General features: G+C 36.6%; 1 protein-coding gene across 1 annotated transcript in view; it reads left to right on the forward strand.

Annotated features, from left to right (window-relative positions):
- The first annotated feature begins 10,261 nt into the window (after positions 1 to 10,261).
- tacr3a (tachykinin receptor 3a) overlaps positions 10,262 to 23,116 on the forward strand; it is a 56,265-nt gene continuing 43,410 nt past the window's right edge. Inside the window, exon 1 of the mRNA XM_065265376.2 lies at positions 10,262 to 10,883. Within this exon, the coding sequence (XP_065121448.1) occupies positions 10,516 to 10,883 (368 nt within the window). The 5' untranslated portion in view covers positions 10,262 to 10,515. The remainder of the gene's footprint in view (positions 10,884 to 23,116) is intronic.

Consider the following 23,116-nt stretch of genomic DNA (forward strand, 5'->3'; position numbering starts at 1 on the left):
AATTTGTGAGTGGGATTTTCAGAATGGTCTTTCGGGCTGTTATGACACAATTCTTTGTTTTTAAATGTACACTTTGTAGTTATGAACAATATTTAGAAAGCAGAAATAGTGTATCTACCCCATGATTTTATTCTGCAAATTTGATGTTGTTGTAATTGCAGAGGAAACTTGAGTGACAGTTATGAAATCTTGGCGATGCCAAGGTCACTTACACTGAAGTGAGCATTTGTGAGAAGAAGATAAATTTTGTCAATATGTTCAGCTGAGGCCTCGAGGTCATCATGGAAATGTAGGACGAGGAAGAGAAAGCACAGTTACAGTGTAGCACTTGCAGTATTTAAAGATCCACATGCCTGCTATTTTACCTTTGACTAAGAACATGCATCCAACTCCTCGCTTTCTTCTGTAATTTGTAAAGCTCTTATGAAAGCATTTAGACTAGAGTTGGACTTAAAAAGCTTTCTAAAAGCCTACAGATAATAAAGTCTTGATTGATAACACTCTTGCCTGTTTTGTTACTACAGGCTATTATTTTCCAGGACAAATGCGTTTGTGTGCCACTTGGTGTCAAAATAATTCAACCCCTTCCCGATGCCTGTTTCTTGTGACACATAGCGTCACTGACAGCTTAAATAAGATAAACAGACAACTTCTCCCCCTAACACTACACAAAGCACTTTACAAATCTGTCGGCTAACAGACAATAGAATATAAGAATCATCCAAATTACTCAGAACAGTGCAAAAAAGTGATTTGGTTACTTTTGCTTCTGGTATGTCTCACTGTTATTTTTAAATGCATTTCAGTTTATGTGACATTTCAGAATGTTAAAAAGATAACAGTGGAAATGGAAATGGAAAGCAAGACCATCATAGCAGCCTTTAAAAATTACACATTTGACAGTAAATGGTGACTTGTCAACAATTTCACCAGGAGCACCAGGGTCATAGGCAGGTGCATTATTTTCAGATTTGACAGCTCAGAATGACACGGTGTAGCCAGTGTTTATTCAGATAACAGCAGCTGGGTGCTGAGGAAAACTGGGGTTTATTATTTATATGTTTTTTATGCTAATATAAAAATACACTCAATAATTGAAAAATATAAGAAAATCATAAGAAACACAAACTCTCCCTTAGTCCTCCAAAAATAACAACATCATTAGTTTGTGCAAGCAACTTAACACAACTTGAATCCCCCGTCCCCCTGTACGCCACTGGTTGGAGGATAGGACGATAAAAGCAGTGTTTGTCATTATAACAAAAAACTGAAATGATCAAGTCCGATTCTGTTGCTTTCACGCTTACAAACTCCACCATGAGGCTCTGAAACCTTCATCTGTTCACATGAGTTATTTTTAATAGTCACTTGTTGAATGTCTGTTTACAGAAAACTGCATCATTATTAGCTGTTTTCTGGACCTCAGGCTAAAGTTAAAGTCTAAAGTACACCTTGTTAGCTCCGATGTCAAAGGTCATTGGACTGTGTTGGAAGTTGCTAATGTTTAGACGTCTACGTGCAATGTGAAATAAACATCTCCAGCTGGTTAATATCTCTATGGCATTCAATGAACCTGTGTGAAGGACATTACTGCAGTTATGCTGTCCATAATAAGTCCATAATGCCTTTGTGCAATATTCCATAGAGATCCTCTAGGTTTTCTTTCAACCCATGTCTTCAAAAGATTTTGCATTTTACAAATACACATTATTCCCACTGCAGTCTTGCGGTATTGACAGTCAGGTTTGGGAATTGCTTAGAATCAATGCGTGCAGTAATGCAGGGTTTCAATAGATTTCTAAAGGCACACCATCAGACGAACCTATTTTCTTCTTCACAGTTTGGAGCTTGGAAAACGTGCGCCAATTACGTTCACTTTTCACAGATGGAGTTTGGAAAATGTGCAACAATTACATTCACTTATCCTTTTGTCTTTCTTAAGAAAAGAAGAAAAACTACCAATATAAAACCTTAAAATATATACTTTACATTGTGGATGGATTCAAGTTCATCACATTTGACAAGTCAATTTTGGCCACTGGTATATTTTTCTTTGGCGATTAATGCACATCATTTAAAAACTGTTTTCTTTTCTGCATTCAGACAGAGAAAACCTATGGGATTGCTTGTTTATATTGGTTATTGTCTGTTAGTGACCCTGGGGCTTGTTCAGAAATGGTGGCAGGTGAAGCCCATGAGGGATCAGTGTATTTCTCCTGACATTTAGGAATGTGACACGTTGAAGCGATAATTGAAAGGAGGGGAATCTAAGTGTGAGGTGACTGGAAATATTGCAGCCAATTTTGTCCACATTTCTGGCAGCCTTAACTCTAAATGCCTCATGCAATGTTGCCCAATGTTGAGGTCACTCTGCATGTACCCCATGATCAATTTTTCAAGATTTGACTGACATCCTAGCTTGAGTGCACTTGGAGAGGTACAGCGCCTTTTGCATTTTATTGTGTGCTATGGTAGTCAAAGTGATAAATAAACCATGAAAACTTTTTACTTTCCTATACTCAATTAATTCCATACTTTATTCCTTACATATTTTATACAAACACAACTGTCATTTTCATAATTAGTAATTTTCATAGTTTAAAAACTGTACTAAATAAAATCATTAACAGCTTTTATTTGACAAGATCAAGGCTACTTTGGCAACCTTGCCACAGGATATTTTCAAGAAGTCCCTTTTTTGCATCCCCTGCAATCCCTCCAGCGACGTTTAATTTTCTGCACTCCATCAGCCCCTTAGGTGATTAAATAATTTACCTCATACCGTGCTTTTGTGTAATTTCTCCATTACTTTTTACTATGCTTAATTACCATTCTGGAGGCAAAAACTCCATTTTCCTTTTTCACCATGTGGTGAACAGCAGACTTGAGTTATACAATGTCTTAACAGTGTTGGGCAGTAACTAGTTATTAGTGATAATAATAATATTACTTTTTCTTGAAACTAGTAGTGCACTTTTTGTAATAATATTACAGTTACCATCAAAATAAAATGGCTAGTTTCTTTTTGTAACAACGTTCGGCAACATGTTTGGTTGGTTTCACCCATAGACAGTAAAAGAAATGGACACAGCGACCCCATTGGATTCAACGGAGACAAGTGAAGTCAATTAGAAGCACACACTTCCTGGGGGTCGAGCGTACTGCGCAGACTCAGACTGAGCTTGATGACGTAGATGTGACGTGAGCAACCTGTCTCACAATTGTAAGTCTTCTAATAGCCGTGCTACAAGAAATGTGAATCACCCACCGAATCTTGCAGAGACGGCGAGCGTAAACAGGAGCAAATTTTGGTAAGTATTTTGATTAATAATCTCCCTTGACTTTATGCCTACATGTCCACCCGATTTTCTCATAGACAGTAAAATATTGCCTCCGAGCTTCTCCTCCTGTCCATACGGTAATTTCTCTACTGTGCGACAGAGAGTCGCAGGTTATGGTGCATCGTATCGTTAGCCTATTTTTCTAAAAACTGCTTCTACTGGGCCATAACATAAGATACAAGGAGTCTTTTATACATTTTTGTGTTTCTTTAAAAATAATTAATGGACAAATGGAGTCTTTAAAAGCTTCAGATGTAAAGTTATGCACTGTCAAAGTGACGCCAAAATGAATGGGAGTCAATGGAATGCTAACAGCACGTGGGGGTCCGCTAGTCAATGGCGGCACCCGGGGAAGCTTCAATAAAATATGAAATCCTGTTGCAGACTATTATTAGCTGGGAGTAATATGGAAAGTAATAATATTTCTTTTGAAAGGAGGAACTAGTAATGTAACATAACTTTTTTTTGTACCAACACTGCTTATAGATATACACACTGTATACTGTATTTGTTTTCATGTTCCTGAAGCTTTTGCTTTAATAGTTTCGAAGATTATTGGGAACACACAAACTGATTAAAATGTACAGCTTGAATGCACTGTAAGTCGCTTTGAATGTAAATTCAATTAAATGTGTGTCCTGAAAACTTAATGCTCCTTTGTTACAGTAGCCTACTGTAAATGTTGTATACTGTACAGTGTCCTCCATGTTTGGCACAAAAATATTTGGTTCTTTGAGAAAACAAAAACACTTCTTCTATGGCATCGCTGTTAAGAACCTTTAAACAAAGACATATAATATTAACAAGATGCGTCACTGGCCAACCCAATCCCACGGAAATCCGTTTAAAAACAAAATATTTGATTAATGCATTCATGTTTTTGACACAATTTTCCACAGTTTTTTTCGTGCCACTGGAGCATGAATGTCTTTTTCGTGTCACCCAGCATGAAAAAAAAAATGTAACGACTTTATCGTGTCATTTTATATATTTTTTCTCATTGTTTTTTCCTATTTTTTGACCATTGATGCTTGGGGTTGGGGTAAGAATCACTTTCTGCGACATCCTAACCCAAACCCCAATTCTAACCCCAACTCCAGGCGAGAATAGTTTTAAAAGCGGAAGATAAACTGGTAGAAACCGAGGGGCAACCCCAATTCATAGACTGGCCGCTTGAGGCTGGCTTCAAAAGGGAGTCAATTCCCATAGACTTCCATGTAAAAATGCCCAAATTTAGAGCAGAAAATAATATGTTTACAGACTGGTACAAATCTAATTTTGCCCTTCATGACAACTGTGAGGGGGTTGAATATTATTGTGACTCTTCCGTTTAAATGATATTAAGCCTTAAAGTTCGCAGAATTTAGGGCATGGTCACTTGAGTGATGCGCGGTGACGCACGGCCAAGATGGCGACGGTAGACACCGCCTACTTTAAACATCAAAAACGATCTTTAGAAACTAATGGGTGACGTCACGGACACTACGTCCATCTTTTTATACAGTCTGGTAGAAACCAATGCAAATCTAACCCTGAATCTAACCCTAACCCCAAGCAACAATGAGAAAAAAAATGACATGATAAAGAAAGCCCACAGACACGAAAAACTGTTTATAGAAATTTGTGCTGGGTGACATGAAAAAGACATTCATGCTCCAGTGGCACATAAAACAGCAGAAAATCATGCTAATAACACAAATAAATTAATAAAAAATTTGTGACTATAAAACGACTTGATTATAAATGATGGTAACCACACAGTTGACATCACCCTTTGAATTCCATAGTAGAAAAAAAAACTAATACTATGGAAGTCAATTGGTAGTCAACTGTGTGCTTACCATTTATGATCAAAATATCTTTTGTATTCAGCAAAATAAACTAACTCATACTGGAGAGTGACAACATGAGGGTGAGTAAATAATGACAGAGTTTTCATTTTTGGGTGAACTATTGTTTTAAATTACTTATGTGGACTATGTACTGTATGAAAGGCTACTGTATGACACAAAGCTATTTATTATTTATTTTACTCATCCTCTTCTATGCACTGACACAGAGAAAGAATGACACTTGAGGTGTGGACTGACATTGCTGAGGCTATTAGTTTATAGTCTGGTGGGAAATCTTTATCTTTTATTTAGACACGAAGAGTAAACTCTGACCTGTTGTATTCCTTGTACCTATGAATTGGTTTTGCATCAATATATGTATATTTTTGTATTACCAGCATGGCATCTAATGAACTAGCAAGACCAGTTTTTGATATACAGTAGTGTGATAAGCATGTTGTTCCTGCTGTGAAAAGAACATTGTAGTCATAACCTTGAAGAAAATGTTTATTTTATTTCGGTGTCTTTATGACTAGATGAAATGTTCAAAATGCATGTGGGAACAGTCTGTTTATTTTTTAAAGCAATGTGGCACTTTATCAGAATTACTTGCTACAGACGTGAAGAGACTCTTTCTTCATGGGCATAAGTTGCATGTTATATACACATTTTTGCCTTTCACCTCAACGATGGAAAAGTAATGTTTGTGCTTTTTATACTTTGTGCGACTCGGATCATGGATGGACTGCAGCGCGAGAACCAGGCTGCATGTGAGTGCCTTGGATGGGGCGATGCATCCTTTCACGGCAGTTTCCAAAAGTCTCCAACCACGCCAGAAAAGATCGCCAGATTTGTCCTAGTCGCTTTTTTAAAAAAGTCGCTAAAGGGGTCTAAAAAGTTTCTTAATCTAGCGACAAGTTAGCAAGACTGCACGGACTTTTTTTACACTGTAAAAGACTTTCTGCTCGGACTGACTGTTTGTGCTTGTTTATAAACTCTGCTGCCTCTGGTTGGCTAACGATGGAAATTAAGCCAATCATCATCAGCTATGTGGTTGTCCCACCCCCTCTAAGACACACACACACCAATCATCGTAAGAAATGTGTCCCACCCCTAAACACACGCAGAGAAAAACTACATTGCCTTTCTGGCTAAAAGACCCTACTCGGGTATATATTATATATATTAGGATACCAGCGCTGGGGTGGCATATGGGGTGGCAATGCTTTTTTTTAGGGTGGCAACTGCCACCCCGTGCCACCCCGGTAGATCCGCCCCTGTTTTATGTATTGTTTTCTCTTTTTTTCCTACTTTAAATCATTGTCGCTTGGTGTTGGGGTTAGATTTGGGGTTTGGATGTACTTTTATGCATTGGTTTCTACATGTTTTTCTTCCGCTTTTAATACTGTTCTCGCCTGGAGTTAGAGTTAGAGTTGGGGGTTGGGTTAGGATGTCTAAAAATGTAACAGAAAGTGATTCTTAACCCAACCCCAAGTGACAATTACACAAAAAAAGTCCTGCAATAGACACGAAAAACTATTTTAAACAATTCATGCAACTGACACGAAAAAGACATTCACGCTCAAGGCATGAATTAAAGCTGAATTTTGTGCTATGGACACAAATAAATTAATCAAGTTTTTTGTAACTATAACACAACTTTCCATGAGATCAGTCTGTTTTAAAATGGTCTCTTTACCTTTTCCCGATTCACAACGCTGAAGATTTTGACACACAAGAGTCAGAAATTCTAGTCCAAAATGTTGCCTAAGATAAAAAAAACCACCTCACATGGAGTCAATCACATTTAGAATTTGCTTCTGAAAATTTTGTTCGTCATAATTTTTTGGGATCTGGCTCAATTTTTTGCATTTTTCTCGTCGAAAAGCATTTTGAGGGGTGTTTTGACAATTTAGAGCTATAACACGAAACACAAAATCCAGAATAGTGTCTGACAAGTTGATCCACTTTGTCTCGCAGCACAATGTATGACAAAAAAAGTACAGAATAAATAGAGATGTGATTTAAGACAAATTGAAAATGAATAATGTAATTAGGCATGAGACGATTACAGTTTTCAAGATAAAAGAGTCTAAAGTTTTATAGAGTCAAGGTTTCAAAATCACTGCATTCTTCTGTGATACCGTTTCCAAGGTATGAGCTATGTTTTTACACAAAAATAATTTAATTATTCAAGTCATGTAATTGATTTTATGTTTACTTTATATGTATGTTACAGAATGGTTTTTTTTTTAAGAATATTACAATTTAAAGCTTTTATGTTTACCTCGCATTCATGTTCTATGTTCCTTAAAAATAAAATGTATATTGTGTCCAGTTGAAAAGTTGTTGTTGGTATTTATTTGTGTCCATGGAATGAAATTCAGCTTTTTTTCATGTAGCCCAAATGTCTTTTTCGTGTCACCCCGCACAAATTTCAATTTTTTATGGCACAACTTTCTATTTCGTGTCATTTTATGTATTGTTTTCTCTTTATTGTCTATTTTTAATCATTGTCGCTTGGTGTTGGGGTTAGATTTGGGGTTTGGATGTTTACTTTTAATACATATTACAAAATGTTTTTTTTTTAAGAATATTACAATTTAAAGGATACAATTTATATTGTGTCCAGTTGAAAAGTTGTTGTTGGTATTTATTTGTGTCCATGGAATGAAATTCAGCTTTTTTTCGTGTCTTTAGCCCAAATGTCTTTTTCGTGTCACCCCGCACAAATTTCAATTTGTTATGGCACAACTTTCTATTTCGTGTCATTTTATGTATTGTTTTCTCTTTATTGTCTATTTTTAATCATTGTCGCTTGGTGTTGGGGTTAGATTTGGGGTTTGGATGTTTACTTTTAATATATATTACAAAATGTTTTTTTTAAGAATATTACAATTTAAAGGTTACAATTTATATTGTGTCCAGTTGAAAAGTTGTTGTTGGTATATGCAGAAAATAACACATTTTAGTGATGTAATGATAATGCTGCAACACAATGAAACCGTTATTAAGATTATCATCCCTCCAAAATCTCGTAAGGTTGTATCTTCAATCCACCTGAAGAAAATAACTCTGCAAGTAACTTTAATGTTTTGTGACATTACAGTAGAGAAGAAAATGTTATATGGATTGCAGCTTTAATTTTATTTCCAACTACATTTATGTTTTATGAATGAGTAAAGGGAAAAGGGACAGTATTTTATCAACATGACATAATTGATATCTTCTTCAGCAAACCTCTAACATCTGTCCTAACACATACTGTATTTCAAATCTTGTACTAATAAAATGATGAATCCAATATTTTAAGTAGTAAATTAAGAAGGATGAGAAGCCCAGTGGCTCAAAAGCTTGAAAACACATTAGTTATGTGGTTTAATGTCATCCTTTGACATTTGATTCACAACTACCAAAATACATTTATGATTAGCATTAAACCATGCTTAGGTTGAAGCTATCCGGTTGTATTTAATATGTATGGAAGTTGTTATCACAGAATGAAACCTACAGAGTGTCTTGTATCACCCTAATAGGGTTTATTTTTTGATAACGACCGTCTGACTACATTATCCTGCTTATTGCTTGGCTATTTCCCACATAATTAGGCAGTTAAACACAAACTATTGATTTGCTTTTTTTATCAGTTATTATTTTATTACGTAAACCAAATAATTTATATATGGTTACTTATAGAACAATTAACTTTGACTTTGTTCATCTGGATGAAATCTAAATAAACTCTGTTTAAAGTGATTAAATGATGGTTAGTGAGAATCATATGGCTCATAAATGTATTTTTAGCTTTGTTTCATTAGCTAGAACATCTGCCTTAGCATGGCTCCACATTCCCTGTAGTTGCAATAAAATCACTCAGTCTTATAAAAGAGATGCTTTGACAGACCTCCTGTGATGGGAACTTCTGAAGTCCTCACTACGGCACACTCCTTTCGGCATTGTTTCTGTGTCTTGAACCCTATTCACACAACACTTTGGTCCCAGAAGATTTCTGTAAAATTGGCAGAGAGGCTTCTGTGTGAACGCAAATATGTCCCGTAAATGTTCTGGGTTCATTGCCGTAACATACACAGAAATCATTCTGTGTGAACAAGACGCAGAAGAAACAATGCCCTATGGTAAGGGGCGTGCCATAGTGAGGACATGTGTGTCAACCAGAAGTTATGGTTCATACGCAGATCATCATTCACCATGAGAAGTGAAGTAGAGATCAGGGAGCTTGTCACTATCCACGCTGAATCTGAGATCATTCGCCAGCATGACAGAACAGCGCATCACATGCTCCTTATGATCTTGTCATAAACTAAAATGCACGCGCATGGTTTCTCATATGAGAAATCACAAATAAATAGCAAACTTCAGACACTGTGGAAGAAATTTGTCACGTGTCTTTTTGCACACACAGATTCCGGAAAATCATTGGCAGTGTGAATCAACCAAAAATCAAACGATCCTGAAAAATTCCTGGACGCATTTTCTGTGTACTTTCCCTAATCTTTGTGTGAAAACGCTATTGTTGGAGGGAGCAATCCCAGAACATTTACGGGACGTGTTTCACACAGAAGCCTGTCTGTCACATTTTACAGAAATTTTCGGGGAACAAATTGCTGTGTGAATAACTAAGTTGTAGCACATGTTGCTAGGAATGTCAGGATTATGGGTTTGATTCCCAGGTATTGCATGGACAGTTAAAATGTATACCCTAAATGCACCCACATTTTGGATAAAAGCATCAGCCAAATGTGAAAATGTAGGTTACTGTAGGTCAAAATTACATGAACATCTTTTCGCTGTAAACCTGTAAAAACAGATGCCCAGTCCTTCTTTATTTCTACATTTAGTTTAACAATATTTTTTGGGCACAACCCTCTTGTCAATAAAAACTGATGTTGTTCAAATTCTGTTACAGTGGCCATTAACCCGTTTGCTAAATGTATTTTATCCATTGATTAAATTCAGCATCCAGCCCCATTTGTCCCTGCCACTGCTTTAACTCAGCACTCTGAATCGATCACTTTCTCTCTCTGTAGCACTAGTAGTTAGATCAGCTCGTCACATTGTGCATGGCACTGCATCTGAGTCTGTTGCGCTTCCGCGTGCGCTCAACAGGAGAAAAGGCACAATTACAAAGCTTCAAAACTTAAAAGCGATTTAGAAATCGATAGTGGGTCGATCTATATCTGCTCATAAGGGACCATGTTACCATTTCTTGCTTGAGGAAAAGACTCTTGGACGAGTTTGGCACGGTGTACATCACGCGCATCTCCTGAACGCTGATTTTCTTTACATAATTTATTTCACACAATTTGGAAACGTTTTTTGCCATGGCAGCGGCACAGAACGGATCTAACCTAACTGGGAACTTGACCAACCAGTTCGTGCAGCCGCCGTGGCGCGTCGCGCTCTGGTCCGTCGCGTACAGCTCCATCCTCGCCGTCGCGGTGTTTGGGAATCTCATTGTGATGTGGATCATTCTGGCGCACAAGCGAATGCGTACCGTCACCAATTACTTTCTGCTCAACCTGGCGTTTTCGGACGCGTCGATGGCAGCTTTCAACACTTTGATCAATTTCGTTTATGCCACGCACGGAGATTGGTACTTTGGAGAATCCTACTGCAAATTTCACAACTTTTTCCCCGTCACGTCTGTCTTCGCCAGCATTTACTCTATGAGCGCGATAGCGGTTGACAGGTAGAGTGCATGCGAGTTGACATTCAATTACTGTGAGAACTTGACTTTAATGTGATGTATGTATACAAGCAGGCTAAAGTATTGGGGCTGCAGGACCAGATATAAAACACCAGCATATAAGACTTTGCATGCACACTCTTTAAAATAAAGGTTTCTAAAATGTTTTCTGTCAGGATGTATGGTTCCTGAAAGAGCATTTAAAATCCAAACCTTTGTCTCTTATCAGGACACTAATTCAAAATGATACCCAACACAGACGTCATGATCACTGCCAGCTGTTGTGCTTCTCTTATTTAAAATGTGTCTTTTTTTTAGGCAATGCACCATTATTATTTAATTAGGTATAACGTCACAAACGTTTAACAAAATCAAGTTTAACTACACGTGACCAAGTTTGGACAGCTAAAGGCATTTTTGTGGTTAACTACTGTGTACATTAAATCACAATGTATAGAACTTTCAGAGACAACTCTGATATTACTGACTTTATTATTGACCTATGTCTTATAATAAGACTATGTCAAATATTAAAATCAATATGAAATCAGTGATTAAATCAAACTCTGATGCTCTAAATCTCATAAATAGAGTTGGCATGTTGCCATAATTACTTTATCGACTTATCGCACGATTAATGCACATGACCTCGGTAATTTGTTTTGAGAGGCGAATACATAGCCATAGTGTACATGTATGTTTGTTTGCATAAAAAATGAATGTCATTAGCTTTTTAACTGATCGCTATTGCCTCTGTCATTTTGTTTGTTGCCTGTCTCGAAAGAGTGGATGAGAGAGAGAGAGAGAGAGAGAGAGAGAGAGAGAGAGAGAGAGAGAGAGAGAGAGAGAGAGAGAGAGAGAGAGAGAGAGAGAGAGAGAGGGGGGGGGGCAGCGACAGGCAAAGAAAAAGCACTCTGAAAAGTCATAACAGCACCATAACAGTGTTTAGATCTGGGGTGTTCTACGCTATAGCTAACGTGACTGCGCGTGCGTAATGGCGCATATCAGGGCCGTGCACAGACCTTTTGAGGGGCATGTGCTGAAACTGAAAAAGGGCACCCCCTCCAAATAAATATCACTTAATAATCATCTTAATAGCTTTATATTTATTCGCTATTAATGATTGAAAAAAATCACTATTAATGAATGAAAAATGACATTTTATGATAGCTTGGCATTATACAGTGCAAACGATATCTGCCCTTGTAAGTTGGCTTTAACAATTTACATCCTGGGTGTTTGTCTGTATTAGGCCTATTTGTAGTCATGTGTTTGTGAAGTGCTCTTGTGAACTCGCTCTTATTTAATTGTAGAATATATTCATTTTAATTTTTTCCTCTGCTTACATAAAGTTACATTAAAATATGTTTGAAGAAATAAAGGGTATTCTGTTTGTTTTATAAGCTAATTTTTATTATTTGGTTAACATGTTTATGTATGTGATTGAGAAGAGGGGGAAATAGGAGATTAAAGATCAAAATAGGAGATTATACTATACTATAGCCATACCATTAGCATATTCAACATGTATCTCTGCCTACCTGGCAAAAACTGTGCTGAGGACCAGGAACCTTGGTCTTTTGAAGGTGCAAATAACTGCATTACTGAAAAATATACTAAATACTAAGTAGACTTAACTCTATGCAGTTGATTTCAGAATAAAAAGTTATGAACCAAATAATCATACAACTCCCTTGACTAATTCAATGCATAATATACATGCATATACAATAAATTATATCCAGATTGCATACTGTAATGAGTGACAGGGCAATATAATGTACATACTTGTATCCTTTACACGTTTTTCGTCTCTATCCAGTTTTCCTAACTGGGCATCTGATGTCTAAGACCTTTCTAATCTGATATGTTTTTGGTGTTAATGTAGGCTAGACATTTACCCGCGCGGGCGCGTCTTCTCGCGTGAGATGTGTTGACTTTAGTTTAACGATTGAGACGCGTCATGCTAAAAAGCGGTAAAATCCCGACTGTGCATTCCGTATTGTTGTCACGGGTGCCCTTCACATGGGTGAACACTTGTTTAAAAACTGCTCCCGCTTTGTCAAAAACTCAATTTGGTCGCAGTTTGGAGCCCTTAGTGCCCCCTGATTGCCCACTCGACCAATCCCGTCTATGGATAATTCGGCTCAGCTCAAATTTATAAAACATGCGCCGTTATATACATACTAGTGTTTCTTTCGTAATGAGACAGCATTGTACTCAAACAACAAGATACTTATTTACCGTTGCAAGACGTTCAGCTGCCTCTGACTGCTGTGGAACTTCAGCTCGCTGCACTCAGGGGGCGGAGTTAAGATGTTTGACAGACAGTTTGAGCGGATCCAAAAATATTTAGTTTTTTAATAATTTTATTTGATAAATATATTTGTAAAACAGACAGACAGACGTAAATGTTTAACAATAGCATTAATTTATATATATAAAATAATAATAATAAAACACCTCCAAAAAAGGGCACTTCGGAGTGTAAGGACAAAAAGGGCATGTGTTCTGCACAGGTTGAGCCCTATCTGTGCACGTGCCTGGCGCATATTGACATATGCAATCAGAGTAACACTGAATAAACTGTGAACCTAGGGATTCCTAAAGCAATAAACTGTGATCCTTGGAATATTTTTATGCATTTGGCAGATGCTTTTACCCAAAGCGTTTTACAGTGCATTAGGTATACATTTTTTTAACAACATATGTTCCCTGGGTTCGAATCAATGACCTTTTGCTTTACCACTAAGCTACATAGGACAGGAGCACACATGCACACACTGAACAATGGGACACAAACTTGGATTTGAACTGACTATTAGCTGTTTAAAATTGAAATGCAGCTCAACTCAGTTACTGGTACTATTACCTTTTATAATAATAATTTATGTTTTAATTATTTAGAAGATTATTTTTTTTCTCACATTCCAGTTTCAATGTTTTAATATTCTTAAAAAATAAATGTTGTGTTCTTAGGAAGGATGTATTATTATGTTATTTTATTGTCATTATAGTGACATAAAATGGTCTTAAAAAGACAATAATTTTTATTATCCACATTATTTCTGGGGCAATTAACCATGAAAATTAACTCTTGTGACAGGCCTAGACGCCAGCCTGGATTTGACAGACAGACAGACAGGGTCACATATTTATACTCTGTGTATTTGTCACTGGTAAAACATGATTTGAGGGAGGGGTCAACGGTATGTTTTGCATTCTGACTAGGGCTGCACTATTTGGGCAATTTTTCCCATTGCGGTTATTGATGCTAATATTGCGATGTGCGGTTGCGATTATAATAAATGGTATCATGAGTCAACTTGATGGGTTTTAAGGAAAATCCACACACATTTTAGTGATAATGCTAAAATGTGTATTTGTTAAACTAGAAATGTTTTCGTATTGCCACGTGATGTAGCAACTGCTCAGTGTCAGTAATCCTAAATCCAAAATTCCGCCATACAACAGACGTAGAGTTTTTTTTTTTTAGCTACCAGATCCTCTGCATCCATCTTTGCTCTGGTATTTCCGCGCTGCGCACACACAAGTGACGACACACGCCACACACGTGCATGCCACACGTGCACTGCCTTTTTTGTTCGTTTTTTTTTTCTTTTTTTAAACAGCAAGGAAAATCATCAAACTGTTATCAGAAAGTTTGTGTTAACAAGTCCACACATTTATTTATTTAATATAATTGCAACATTTTGCTGTCATATAATCGCACAGGCTGACATCGCGATTGCGATTGCGATGCGATTAATTGTGCAGCACTAATTCTGACGTATTAACACCGTTTAAGAGTTGTTTTTTGGCTTTGTTGTTATCAAGACTCAACAATCGCACGAAAGAAGAAATATGCATGTAAGTGCATATTATATAAATGACATGAACTTGTAGTGAATCATAAGTTTTCCAGTGTTCTATAAAGTTTAGCATAACTTATGACTCGCTCCTCCCGCAGCTCGTAACTCCTCCTGCCGAATTTTTTCAAGAATCGGTAAAGCTGATCTGTCTTTTATAATTCTGATAAAACTAAAGACTCTTCGGCGATATGAAGGATGTTATACTACTCTATAGGTACTCCAGGTTAACATCAGATATGCAGAAACAGCGTGTGTTATGGGTGTTTTGAAATTGTTTTGCTTGCCAACTTACTGGTAGGCTACAGTAACTGATGGCATTTAAATGGACACAATCTTATCCTGCTTTAAGGCTTTTTAAATGTTTACAGTGCACCATGAAATGCATTTGGGTCAAACATACTGGCAGTAAACTCGATGCACAACAACATGACTAAATTACTTCTTCTCACCCTCTTTGTCTTCTCACCCAGATAGACTGAATAGAGAGAGACAAATTGCTTGCATTGGGCACTACCAGAAAGCTAGCACTTCTTTCGTAACATTCATTGATCTTGATCCATCCTTGCCATTAATCAGATGCAGGTCTTTGAAATCAAGGACTTTAAAGAGCAATCCAAGCCAATGTGCATTAATATAATAAGGTGCAACAGTCAATCCTGGAAGTAAAATTTATAGAGAAATCCATGCGAACATTTTGAAAAAATGCTGGGTTATTTCGGTCGAAATGAGATAAACTCATCCTGATTGGATATAATTTAACATATGCTGTGTTGTTTTAACCCATTATATATACATGCTCTGGATTAATTTAACCGATAGCTGAGTTTGTCCCTTTTTGACCCAATGCTGGGATAAAAATAAGTCATCCCATATAATGTAAAAAACTTGCATTCTTTATTGCATGTTGATTAATACTGACTGAGTCATGTCAAAGATTGAAATCAATGTGAAATCAATTACTGAAATCATATTTAGATTATGAGACTTTAGCATGGATTAAACCTGGATGTGATTTCAGTAAATTAGTTTCTGATGAGGAACTACATTACCTATATTATCAACAATATACATAGAAGGGGGCGTGTACACAAGTCCAGAGTATAGTATTTTTTTATGTGTAAGCAAATGTATGCACACGGTTGAACGCACAGCCTTGCAAAACACAGTTTATTTGACATGTACACAGACGTTCGACACATGCTCATTTGCGACAAAATGCTGTCTCCTGTACATGCATGCACTACCTATGCATACAAATTATGAGTGGTAACAATAATCTGGCGGTGCGCAGACAGTGCTCACATACTATTTTGATGAAGAAATTTGCATCACCTGCACTTATGCGGACCCTCCCGTATGCGTAACATTTGAACTTCCAGCTTCCCTTAAACATTAGATTTTTAGTGTTTTGGAATTCATTCAGCTGATCTCCAGGTCTGGCGGTAGCACCTTTAGCATTGCTTAGCATAATCCATTGAATCTGATTAGACCATTAGCATCGCGCTCAAAAATAACTAAAGAGTTTCAATATTTTTCCTATTCAAAACTTGAGTCTTCTGTAGTTACATCGTCTACTAAGACTGACGGAAATTTCAAAGTTTTGATTTTTTAGACCAATATGGCTAGGAACCTTACTCTGTCCGAAAATAGTCCCCTGGTATTAAAGGTGCTCTAAGCAAATTGACGCGTTTTAGACCATAAAACATTTTTTGTTACATACAGCAAACATCTCCTCACTATCTGCTTGCTGCCTGTCCGCTGATCACACTGTAAAAAAACGCGATCTCTGTAGACAGCCCAGGCTTCACAAACGGCAATAACAACACAGTGGCCAAACCTACAAACAGAAATCATAACAAAGTGTTCCAGCCAATAAACGACAAAAAGGATTTGGGGGTGGGGGTTGGGCGCGTTCATGAAAGCACGGAAGGGAGGGGGAGGAGTTAACTACGCTTCGTCTTTTTGAAAACAATTCAAACGTCAACAAAAACTAACGTCTCGCAGATTCGCCTAGAACGCCTTTAAAAGTAACCTATTTTCAGGTGCTGCGTAAATCATTGCGCCTCCTGCATCCATGGTACGGCAGCAAAGTCCTTGATTATAACACCAGAATGAGAGTATAGTTTACTAGCCATATCGGCCTGGAAAATCGAAACTTTAAATTTTCCGTCGGTCTTAGTACACCGACACTATGATCAGTTGTTCCTTTATCTTGAAATAATATGAAATGTTCCAATGTTTACATGGCCAAATGTTGATATGGAAAGGGTGAAGCTGATTCGTTGGTTCTTGTCACATGACCTTCGGTGCGGATGTGGCATTCTGAAAAGTTTAAAGGTGACATAGAATGATTGAACGGGGTATTTATCCTTGTTCTGTGATGTGACATGTAGACAAAAAAGTTTTAGTTTGGGTCTGATATGCCTTAGAAGCTTCCTAAAAACCTCTCTCAGATAGCTCTATTAGGGTGGGGGATTTTAAACAAGCGGTTTTGCACCTATCTGGCTCCCCCTACTGGCTTAACTTGCAATCTCATTACTGATTGGCTGACTTTGCTGCCACTCAAAAAATGTAGCCAATTATTTTAAAGTGGAGGGGCAGGGAGATGCCTGTGATGTCATAAGCATCAGTTTTTCAGATTGGGCCGTTTTCTGGCTGACATTTCTAAAAGAGGAATTTCTATGAGACTAAGATGTTTAGCATGTTTAGCACTTTTTGTATGTTCGTGAATGCGGGTAGACTACCATTATTCAACAAAGACAAGGTAAAAATGGTTTTACATTCTCTGTCACCTTTAAATATTTTCAACTCGCTGCAGCGTTGACACACCTGGAAAAAATAATGCATTCCACCGCATGCGCGTTGCAGCACTCTCAATTTAAGCATGCTTGCCACGTGGCTACATTGAAGATAATGTATTTCCGCGCGCAAAAGAGGCGAAATGTGAACCGACCCTTACATGTGTTTTCCAACTTCCACATTTAAAAGTTTGGGATTATTACTTATAAACGATACCAAAAAACTGGTTTATAGTTTATATCATACTGTCATTTAAAAAAAAAATAACATTAAATCATTTTGCATCTGTCTCACTCAGTCCATGCTTTTGAATTTTTTCCTATTCATTTTCCCATTTATTTCCTATGAAATAAACTATTAAAAAATATATTTGCAAAACCGTGGCAGCTGAAAAACATTTGCGCTTTATTGTCAAAGAAACATTTCTTCAGTAAAGAAAATAAAACAAGATCTGATTTCCTATTTGTTGTCATGTTTTTTATAGTAGATAGTTTCTCCACTGAGAGTTATGTATATGCCATGGGCTCTGCCTTGCAACTTTTGTCATTGTTGAAGTTTCATTTTCTCTTTTCAATTTTTGCAATCTGTCCTCTGCAGAGGAAGAAATAATCTAATTTTTTTTTAAACTTTTCTTTTCACCCCTTCAGATATCACGCTGTGCCATCTAATCATGCAACATCTTTTTCCCTCTGTACCCTGCTGCCATGTTTCTTTTGATTAGGCTTTGTGCAGACTATTAATATCTCACTAACCTCCTTCACTTCTCTGTGAAAATAATGAGTATTAAATGGGACTCGTGTTCTTCATCAATAGCCTTTCTAGATATGGACGATTAGTTTGGTGCAGTATGCAAGTGTCCATATGTTTGGTAATTTATTTTGCATGCTGTTCAGTGGCTGTTTCAGTATTCAGTATGAGCTTATAAGTTTTGCTCTTATGTGAAAAGATAAATCTGTAATTTATATAAAGAAGTTGCTATACAATGCTATAGATTAGATGCTAGATGGGCATTTCATAAGCATCTTCTGACCCTTTCTTTACACCTGCTATTTACTTCTATTTGTGATTCGATCGCAAGTGGCCAGCCAAGGCATATTGCTGTTTGCACCTTATATTACCATGCGTCTCCTGTGACCACTTGATGAGTTTTTCACTGCATAGGTTGAAGCACAAAAGGCAGCAATTTATCTCACCACAAACAGACTTTGATTTTAATTAACTTTATTATGGCTCTTTCACTTGATCTGTGTCACAGCATGTGGATGTCAGGCATAATTTTTTGTGTGCTTTATTTTTAAGCCACATGTATAATTCACATATATGTGATGTGCTTATACTGTATGTTTCTGTAGTTTAGATGATTGGTTCATAAAATGATTTTTACCATCCCATTTGCACTTATAGCTGTCAACAAATTGATTTTTTAAGCAATTTGTTTTTTCAAATTACTTTTCTGTAGGCTTCATTATTTTTCATTCATGTGCCCTTATAATCTTTAATCAAAAACGCAAAGGAAGTGTGTTTGAAAACATACACAAATGTGGATGAATGGAAAATTTAAAATAAAGGTGTTTTTAAGTTAATGCGGTGCTGCACAGACAGATCAGAGCTGAAGATGGAGCTGTCAAGTTGGACACCCGCTGCTTGCCGTAGTGATGTGTCTTCTTTTTTTATTGCGAATTTCACGAGTTCGCATTAACATGTAATTGATAGGGAATGAGATAAAGCATATTTGGCATGCTGTCCAAGGAGAGTGCTCCGAGCTCTGAATTTTAGCCGAACCCAGAGTACTCCCCACTCTTTAACTGGGATAAATGAAACTAGATGGGAGTTAGGGGATGGGATGGAGAAGGGATGCTGCAAAAACTGTAACGGGACAGAGGTGAGGGACGGATAGGCACCTCTTCCCACTGATTGGATGGATCACATGACCATGCTGCTCCCAAACGTAGTTACATAAACTTCAATAAGTAAATTAGTGATTTTGTCACAAAACTAACCTTTTAATAAAAAGGGGCAGAATCAGAAAAATTTTATATTGAATATTTGAATTGCTGCTTATAAAATAACAGGAAATGCATACATTATTAAAATACCTTTAGAGATTGGTCTTTTTATTTTAATTTTATTATATGACACAATATAACATATTACGATTATATTAAGTTTTAACTGTTATAAAACATGAATTTATAATGTGTATTAGTGAAACAGAAAGGTTTGGATTAAACCCTTAAACAACATGTTGTCATCAGTGAGGCAACCAATCATGGAAGAGCTGTGTCGTCATCTGGGGCACGTTCAAGTTCAAACCGGTGCATAATGTTTGCATACGGTTTCCAGGTTGAACGACATGTTTACTTTAAGCTAAACGTTGATTGGTCAAACACATGATCTCTATTTACTTCTGGTCACGGGGTATAGTGGGTGGGTAGGGTGGCCATATGTGCCATTTTTGCAGGACACGTCCTGGCCAGGATTTTAGGTGCGTCCTCCGTAAGTCGCATTAGTTGACCACATACTGTATGTCATCGATGTTTAATATTTCAGGTTCTATTTTAAAAAGCAAAGTTTTTTGTATTGTATTTTTTTATATAATGTATTTAACTTAAAAATGTTTCCTTTTTTTAAAAAAATTACGTACACTACGGCTGTAACAACCAGTGTTGGGGAAAGTTACTTTTTAAAGTAATGCATTACAAAATTAAGTTACTCCCCAAAAAGGTAACTATTTGCGTAACTTAGTTACTTTTCATGGAAAGTAATGCTTACGTTATTTTTAAGTTACTTTTAAGTTACTTTTTCTTACGTTGCAGGTTTTTTTATGACTGAGAAGTTCATCGCAAAAATGTCAAGCTCTGGTCTGCCATCTACATTTTTGACTGAAACTGTTCACGTATAGAGTGTGTAATTCTACGTTAATACGTTCAGTTTAATGCAGTACATTGTTTTTTACATCTAATTAATTAAACTGAAAATTAACTGGCATTACATTTTTTAAAAATTTACTCAAATATTAATGTGTACATTTATAAAGTAATGCGTTACTTTACTCTTTACTTCAGAAAAGTAATATTATTACGAAATGCATGTTACTTGTAATGCGTAACCCCCAACACTGGTAACAACTAATCGTGTGTCCCATTAAAAATGCCTGTCTGAAATCGATTCTGTGTTTCATGCACAGCTTGTGCGTGTACTACGGTGTTTTGGTCAGTACGAAGTCTTTATAAATCTGAAATCATTTTGAGTCTGAGTCGTTTATAATGTGCATTTAAAAAAGCAACACTCGTTAAACAAAAACATTCAAAATATTATTTATTACTGTATCATGAAAATACCTGAAACAATTTGAAGAACAGAAATAAAAATATCCTTATACACACGTCCTGGAATAGCGTTTGTAATGCTACTTCTTCTGTGGCACAAAGGGAGTTTCTGCACGAGAGCGCCCCCTGGCTTTGGGATATAGTTAAAATTCATTCATTGAGAAAATGCGCATTTGCACGATTAATTGTTACAGCCCTAACGTATACGCACCAGTGCTGTCAAATTGATCCATATATACACGGATTCACGAGGATGACTCAATACGTCGTATTACATGTGCTGCAATGTTTTCATGCAAATGTTTTTTAGTAAAATAAAATACTCCTGCAGGTCGCAAAGCCGTGCATCAAATTTGATATTCGAATAGAGTGTTTATACAGAATTACAAGAGCAATAAACAGTGACACTTATTCTAACAAGAGGGAGGAAGAAGATCATATAAACTATATTGTGACAGGGTAGGAAGGCAATAAGAAAACACAGAACAAACCCCTTTGAAATTAACACTTAGCAGTTCTTCATTATCTGGAACATCAAAGGTGTTGTTATGTTGCTTTTGTTATCGTCTATGATTAGATGAAGCCACCAAAGCATCAGCATGAGGAGAATTATATGAGACAGGAGAAAACCAGATGCAGTCAACACTCTTCTTCACAGTTATTTCCTGACTCAAAATGTCAGTGCTCGAAGCTCCGGGCCACATCCACAAACACATTTGCTGTTGTATTAGTTGTTTTTGTTTTGCCCTTGAAAACTTTTGCGGGAATTTGCAGTGGGTCAGCTTGCCTGCACGGTCACATTTTGGGTAGATGCCAAATGTGTGTTGACACCACTCGCCCATACAGGGGTTTCCATAAAATAAATGTTTGATTTCGGTGGCGTTGGCATTGCTGACAAAAATCCATTCTGGTGCATTCATTGTTGTTTATGAATCTTTAATACAACTATAATGCCTGACATTATTTTGAAGAATAGCCAAGCCAGTAGGTTCACATCCAGTTCAAACGGTTTGTCATATGTAGCATTACACGCTGACGTTTAGCAGACTAGCTGTTTTTATAAGTCTGGCTTAACAATTAGACAATCTATCACAGCATGATATAATTAGCTTTGCCGTTTTTAATTGCCCTATATTTATTCATCCACATTTGTGTATGTTTTCATACACACTTCCTGGGATTTGGATCTAATTCACAGCATGAATCGGTCTTTCCAGCTTCCTAGGGTTTTTTTTTTTACACGTGTAACGTGTTTTGATTACCATCTCATCCATATCTCAAATCTACCTTCGTGGTCTAAATAATAATTGGCTGGCTAACAAGCTATTCGCTGCTTATAAGGGTCCTTAACCAGGCAAATAGCCTCTTCTCACCTTTGAATGATTCTGAATATGTTAACCGCAGTGGTCACTGCACATTACGATGCCATAGTCCATAGTTCAAATGTAATCAATAGGATGTGACGGCACTCAAGTTTTCCAAATGACAATTGATTTTTTTGATGGATTATGCCTCAGTTCTTCTTCATCCCTGTTTCTCTTCATTCCTTCATTCTTTCATCTTTATTGTCATTGTTATATAATGTTTATCGTTGTTGTGTACACTGTAAAAAGTGTAAAAAGTGCTCTACTTAAAACATACAAAATTTGGTAACACCCAAAATATTAAAACCTTCAAAATTTAAGAGATTACCAACTGAAATATTTTTTTTTACATTAATCTAACTTTATATTTTCACTAAATATTTGATATATTTAATCATGTTTGTGGACACAATTTTCCTCTTTTTTTCCATGCCTTTGAGTCTTTTTTTTTTGTTACTCAGCACGAATTTCTATAAACAGTTTTTCATGTCCCTAGCACAACTTTCTTTTTCGTGTCATTTTATATATTGTTTTTCCTTTTTTTTCTATTTTAAACCATTGTCGCTTGGTGTTCGATTTGGTGTTTGGGTTAGGATGTCATTTTATGTATTAGTTTCTACATTTTGTTTCACTCAGCACAAATTTCTATAAACAGTTTTTCGTGTCCCTAAACCTCAACCCCAAGCAACAATGGTAAAAAATAGAATTTTTTTTGAAACCAATACATAAAATGACACGAATAAATTTGTCGTCATCCATCAAATTTTTTTTAAGGGGGCACAGTGTGCACAATTGATACTGTAATAATAATTATTAACGTTGATTAATATAATACATTAAAACCTTTTTATATGCCATATTCTCATGAACTA

This window comes from Paramisgurnus dabryanus, chromosome 4 (genome assembly GCF_030506205.2).
Source record: "Paramisgurnus dabryanus chromosome 4, PD_genome_1.1, whole genome shotgun sequence".
Classification (NCBI taxonomy): Eukaryota; Metazoa; Chordata; class Actinopteri; order Cypriniformes; family Cobitidae; genus Paramisgurnus; species Paramisgurnus dabryanus.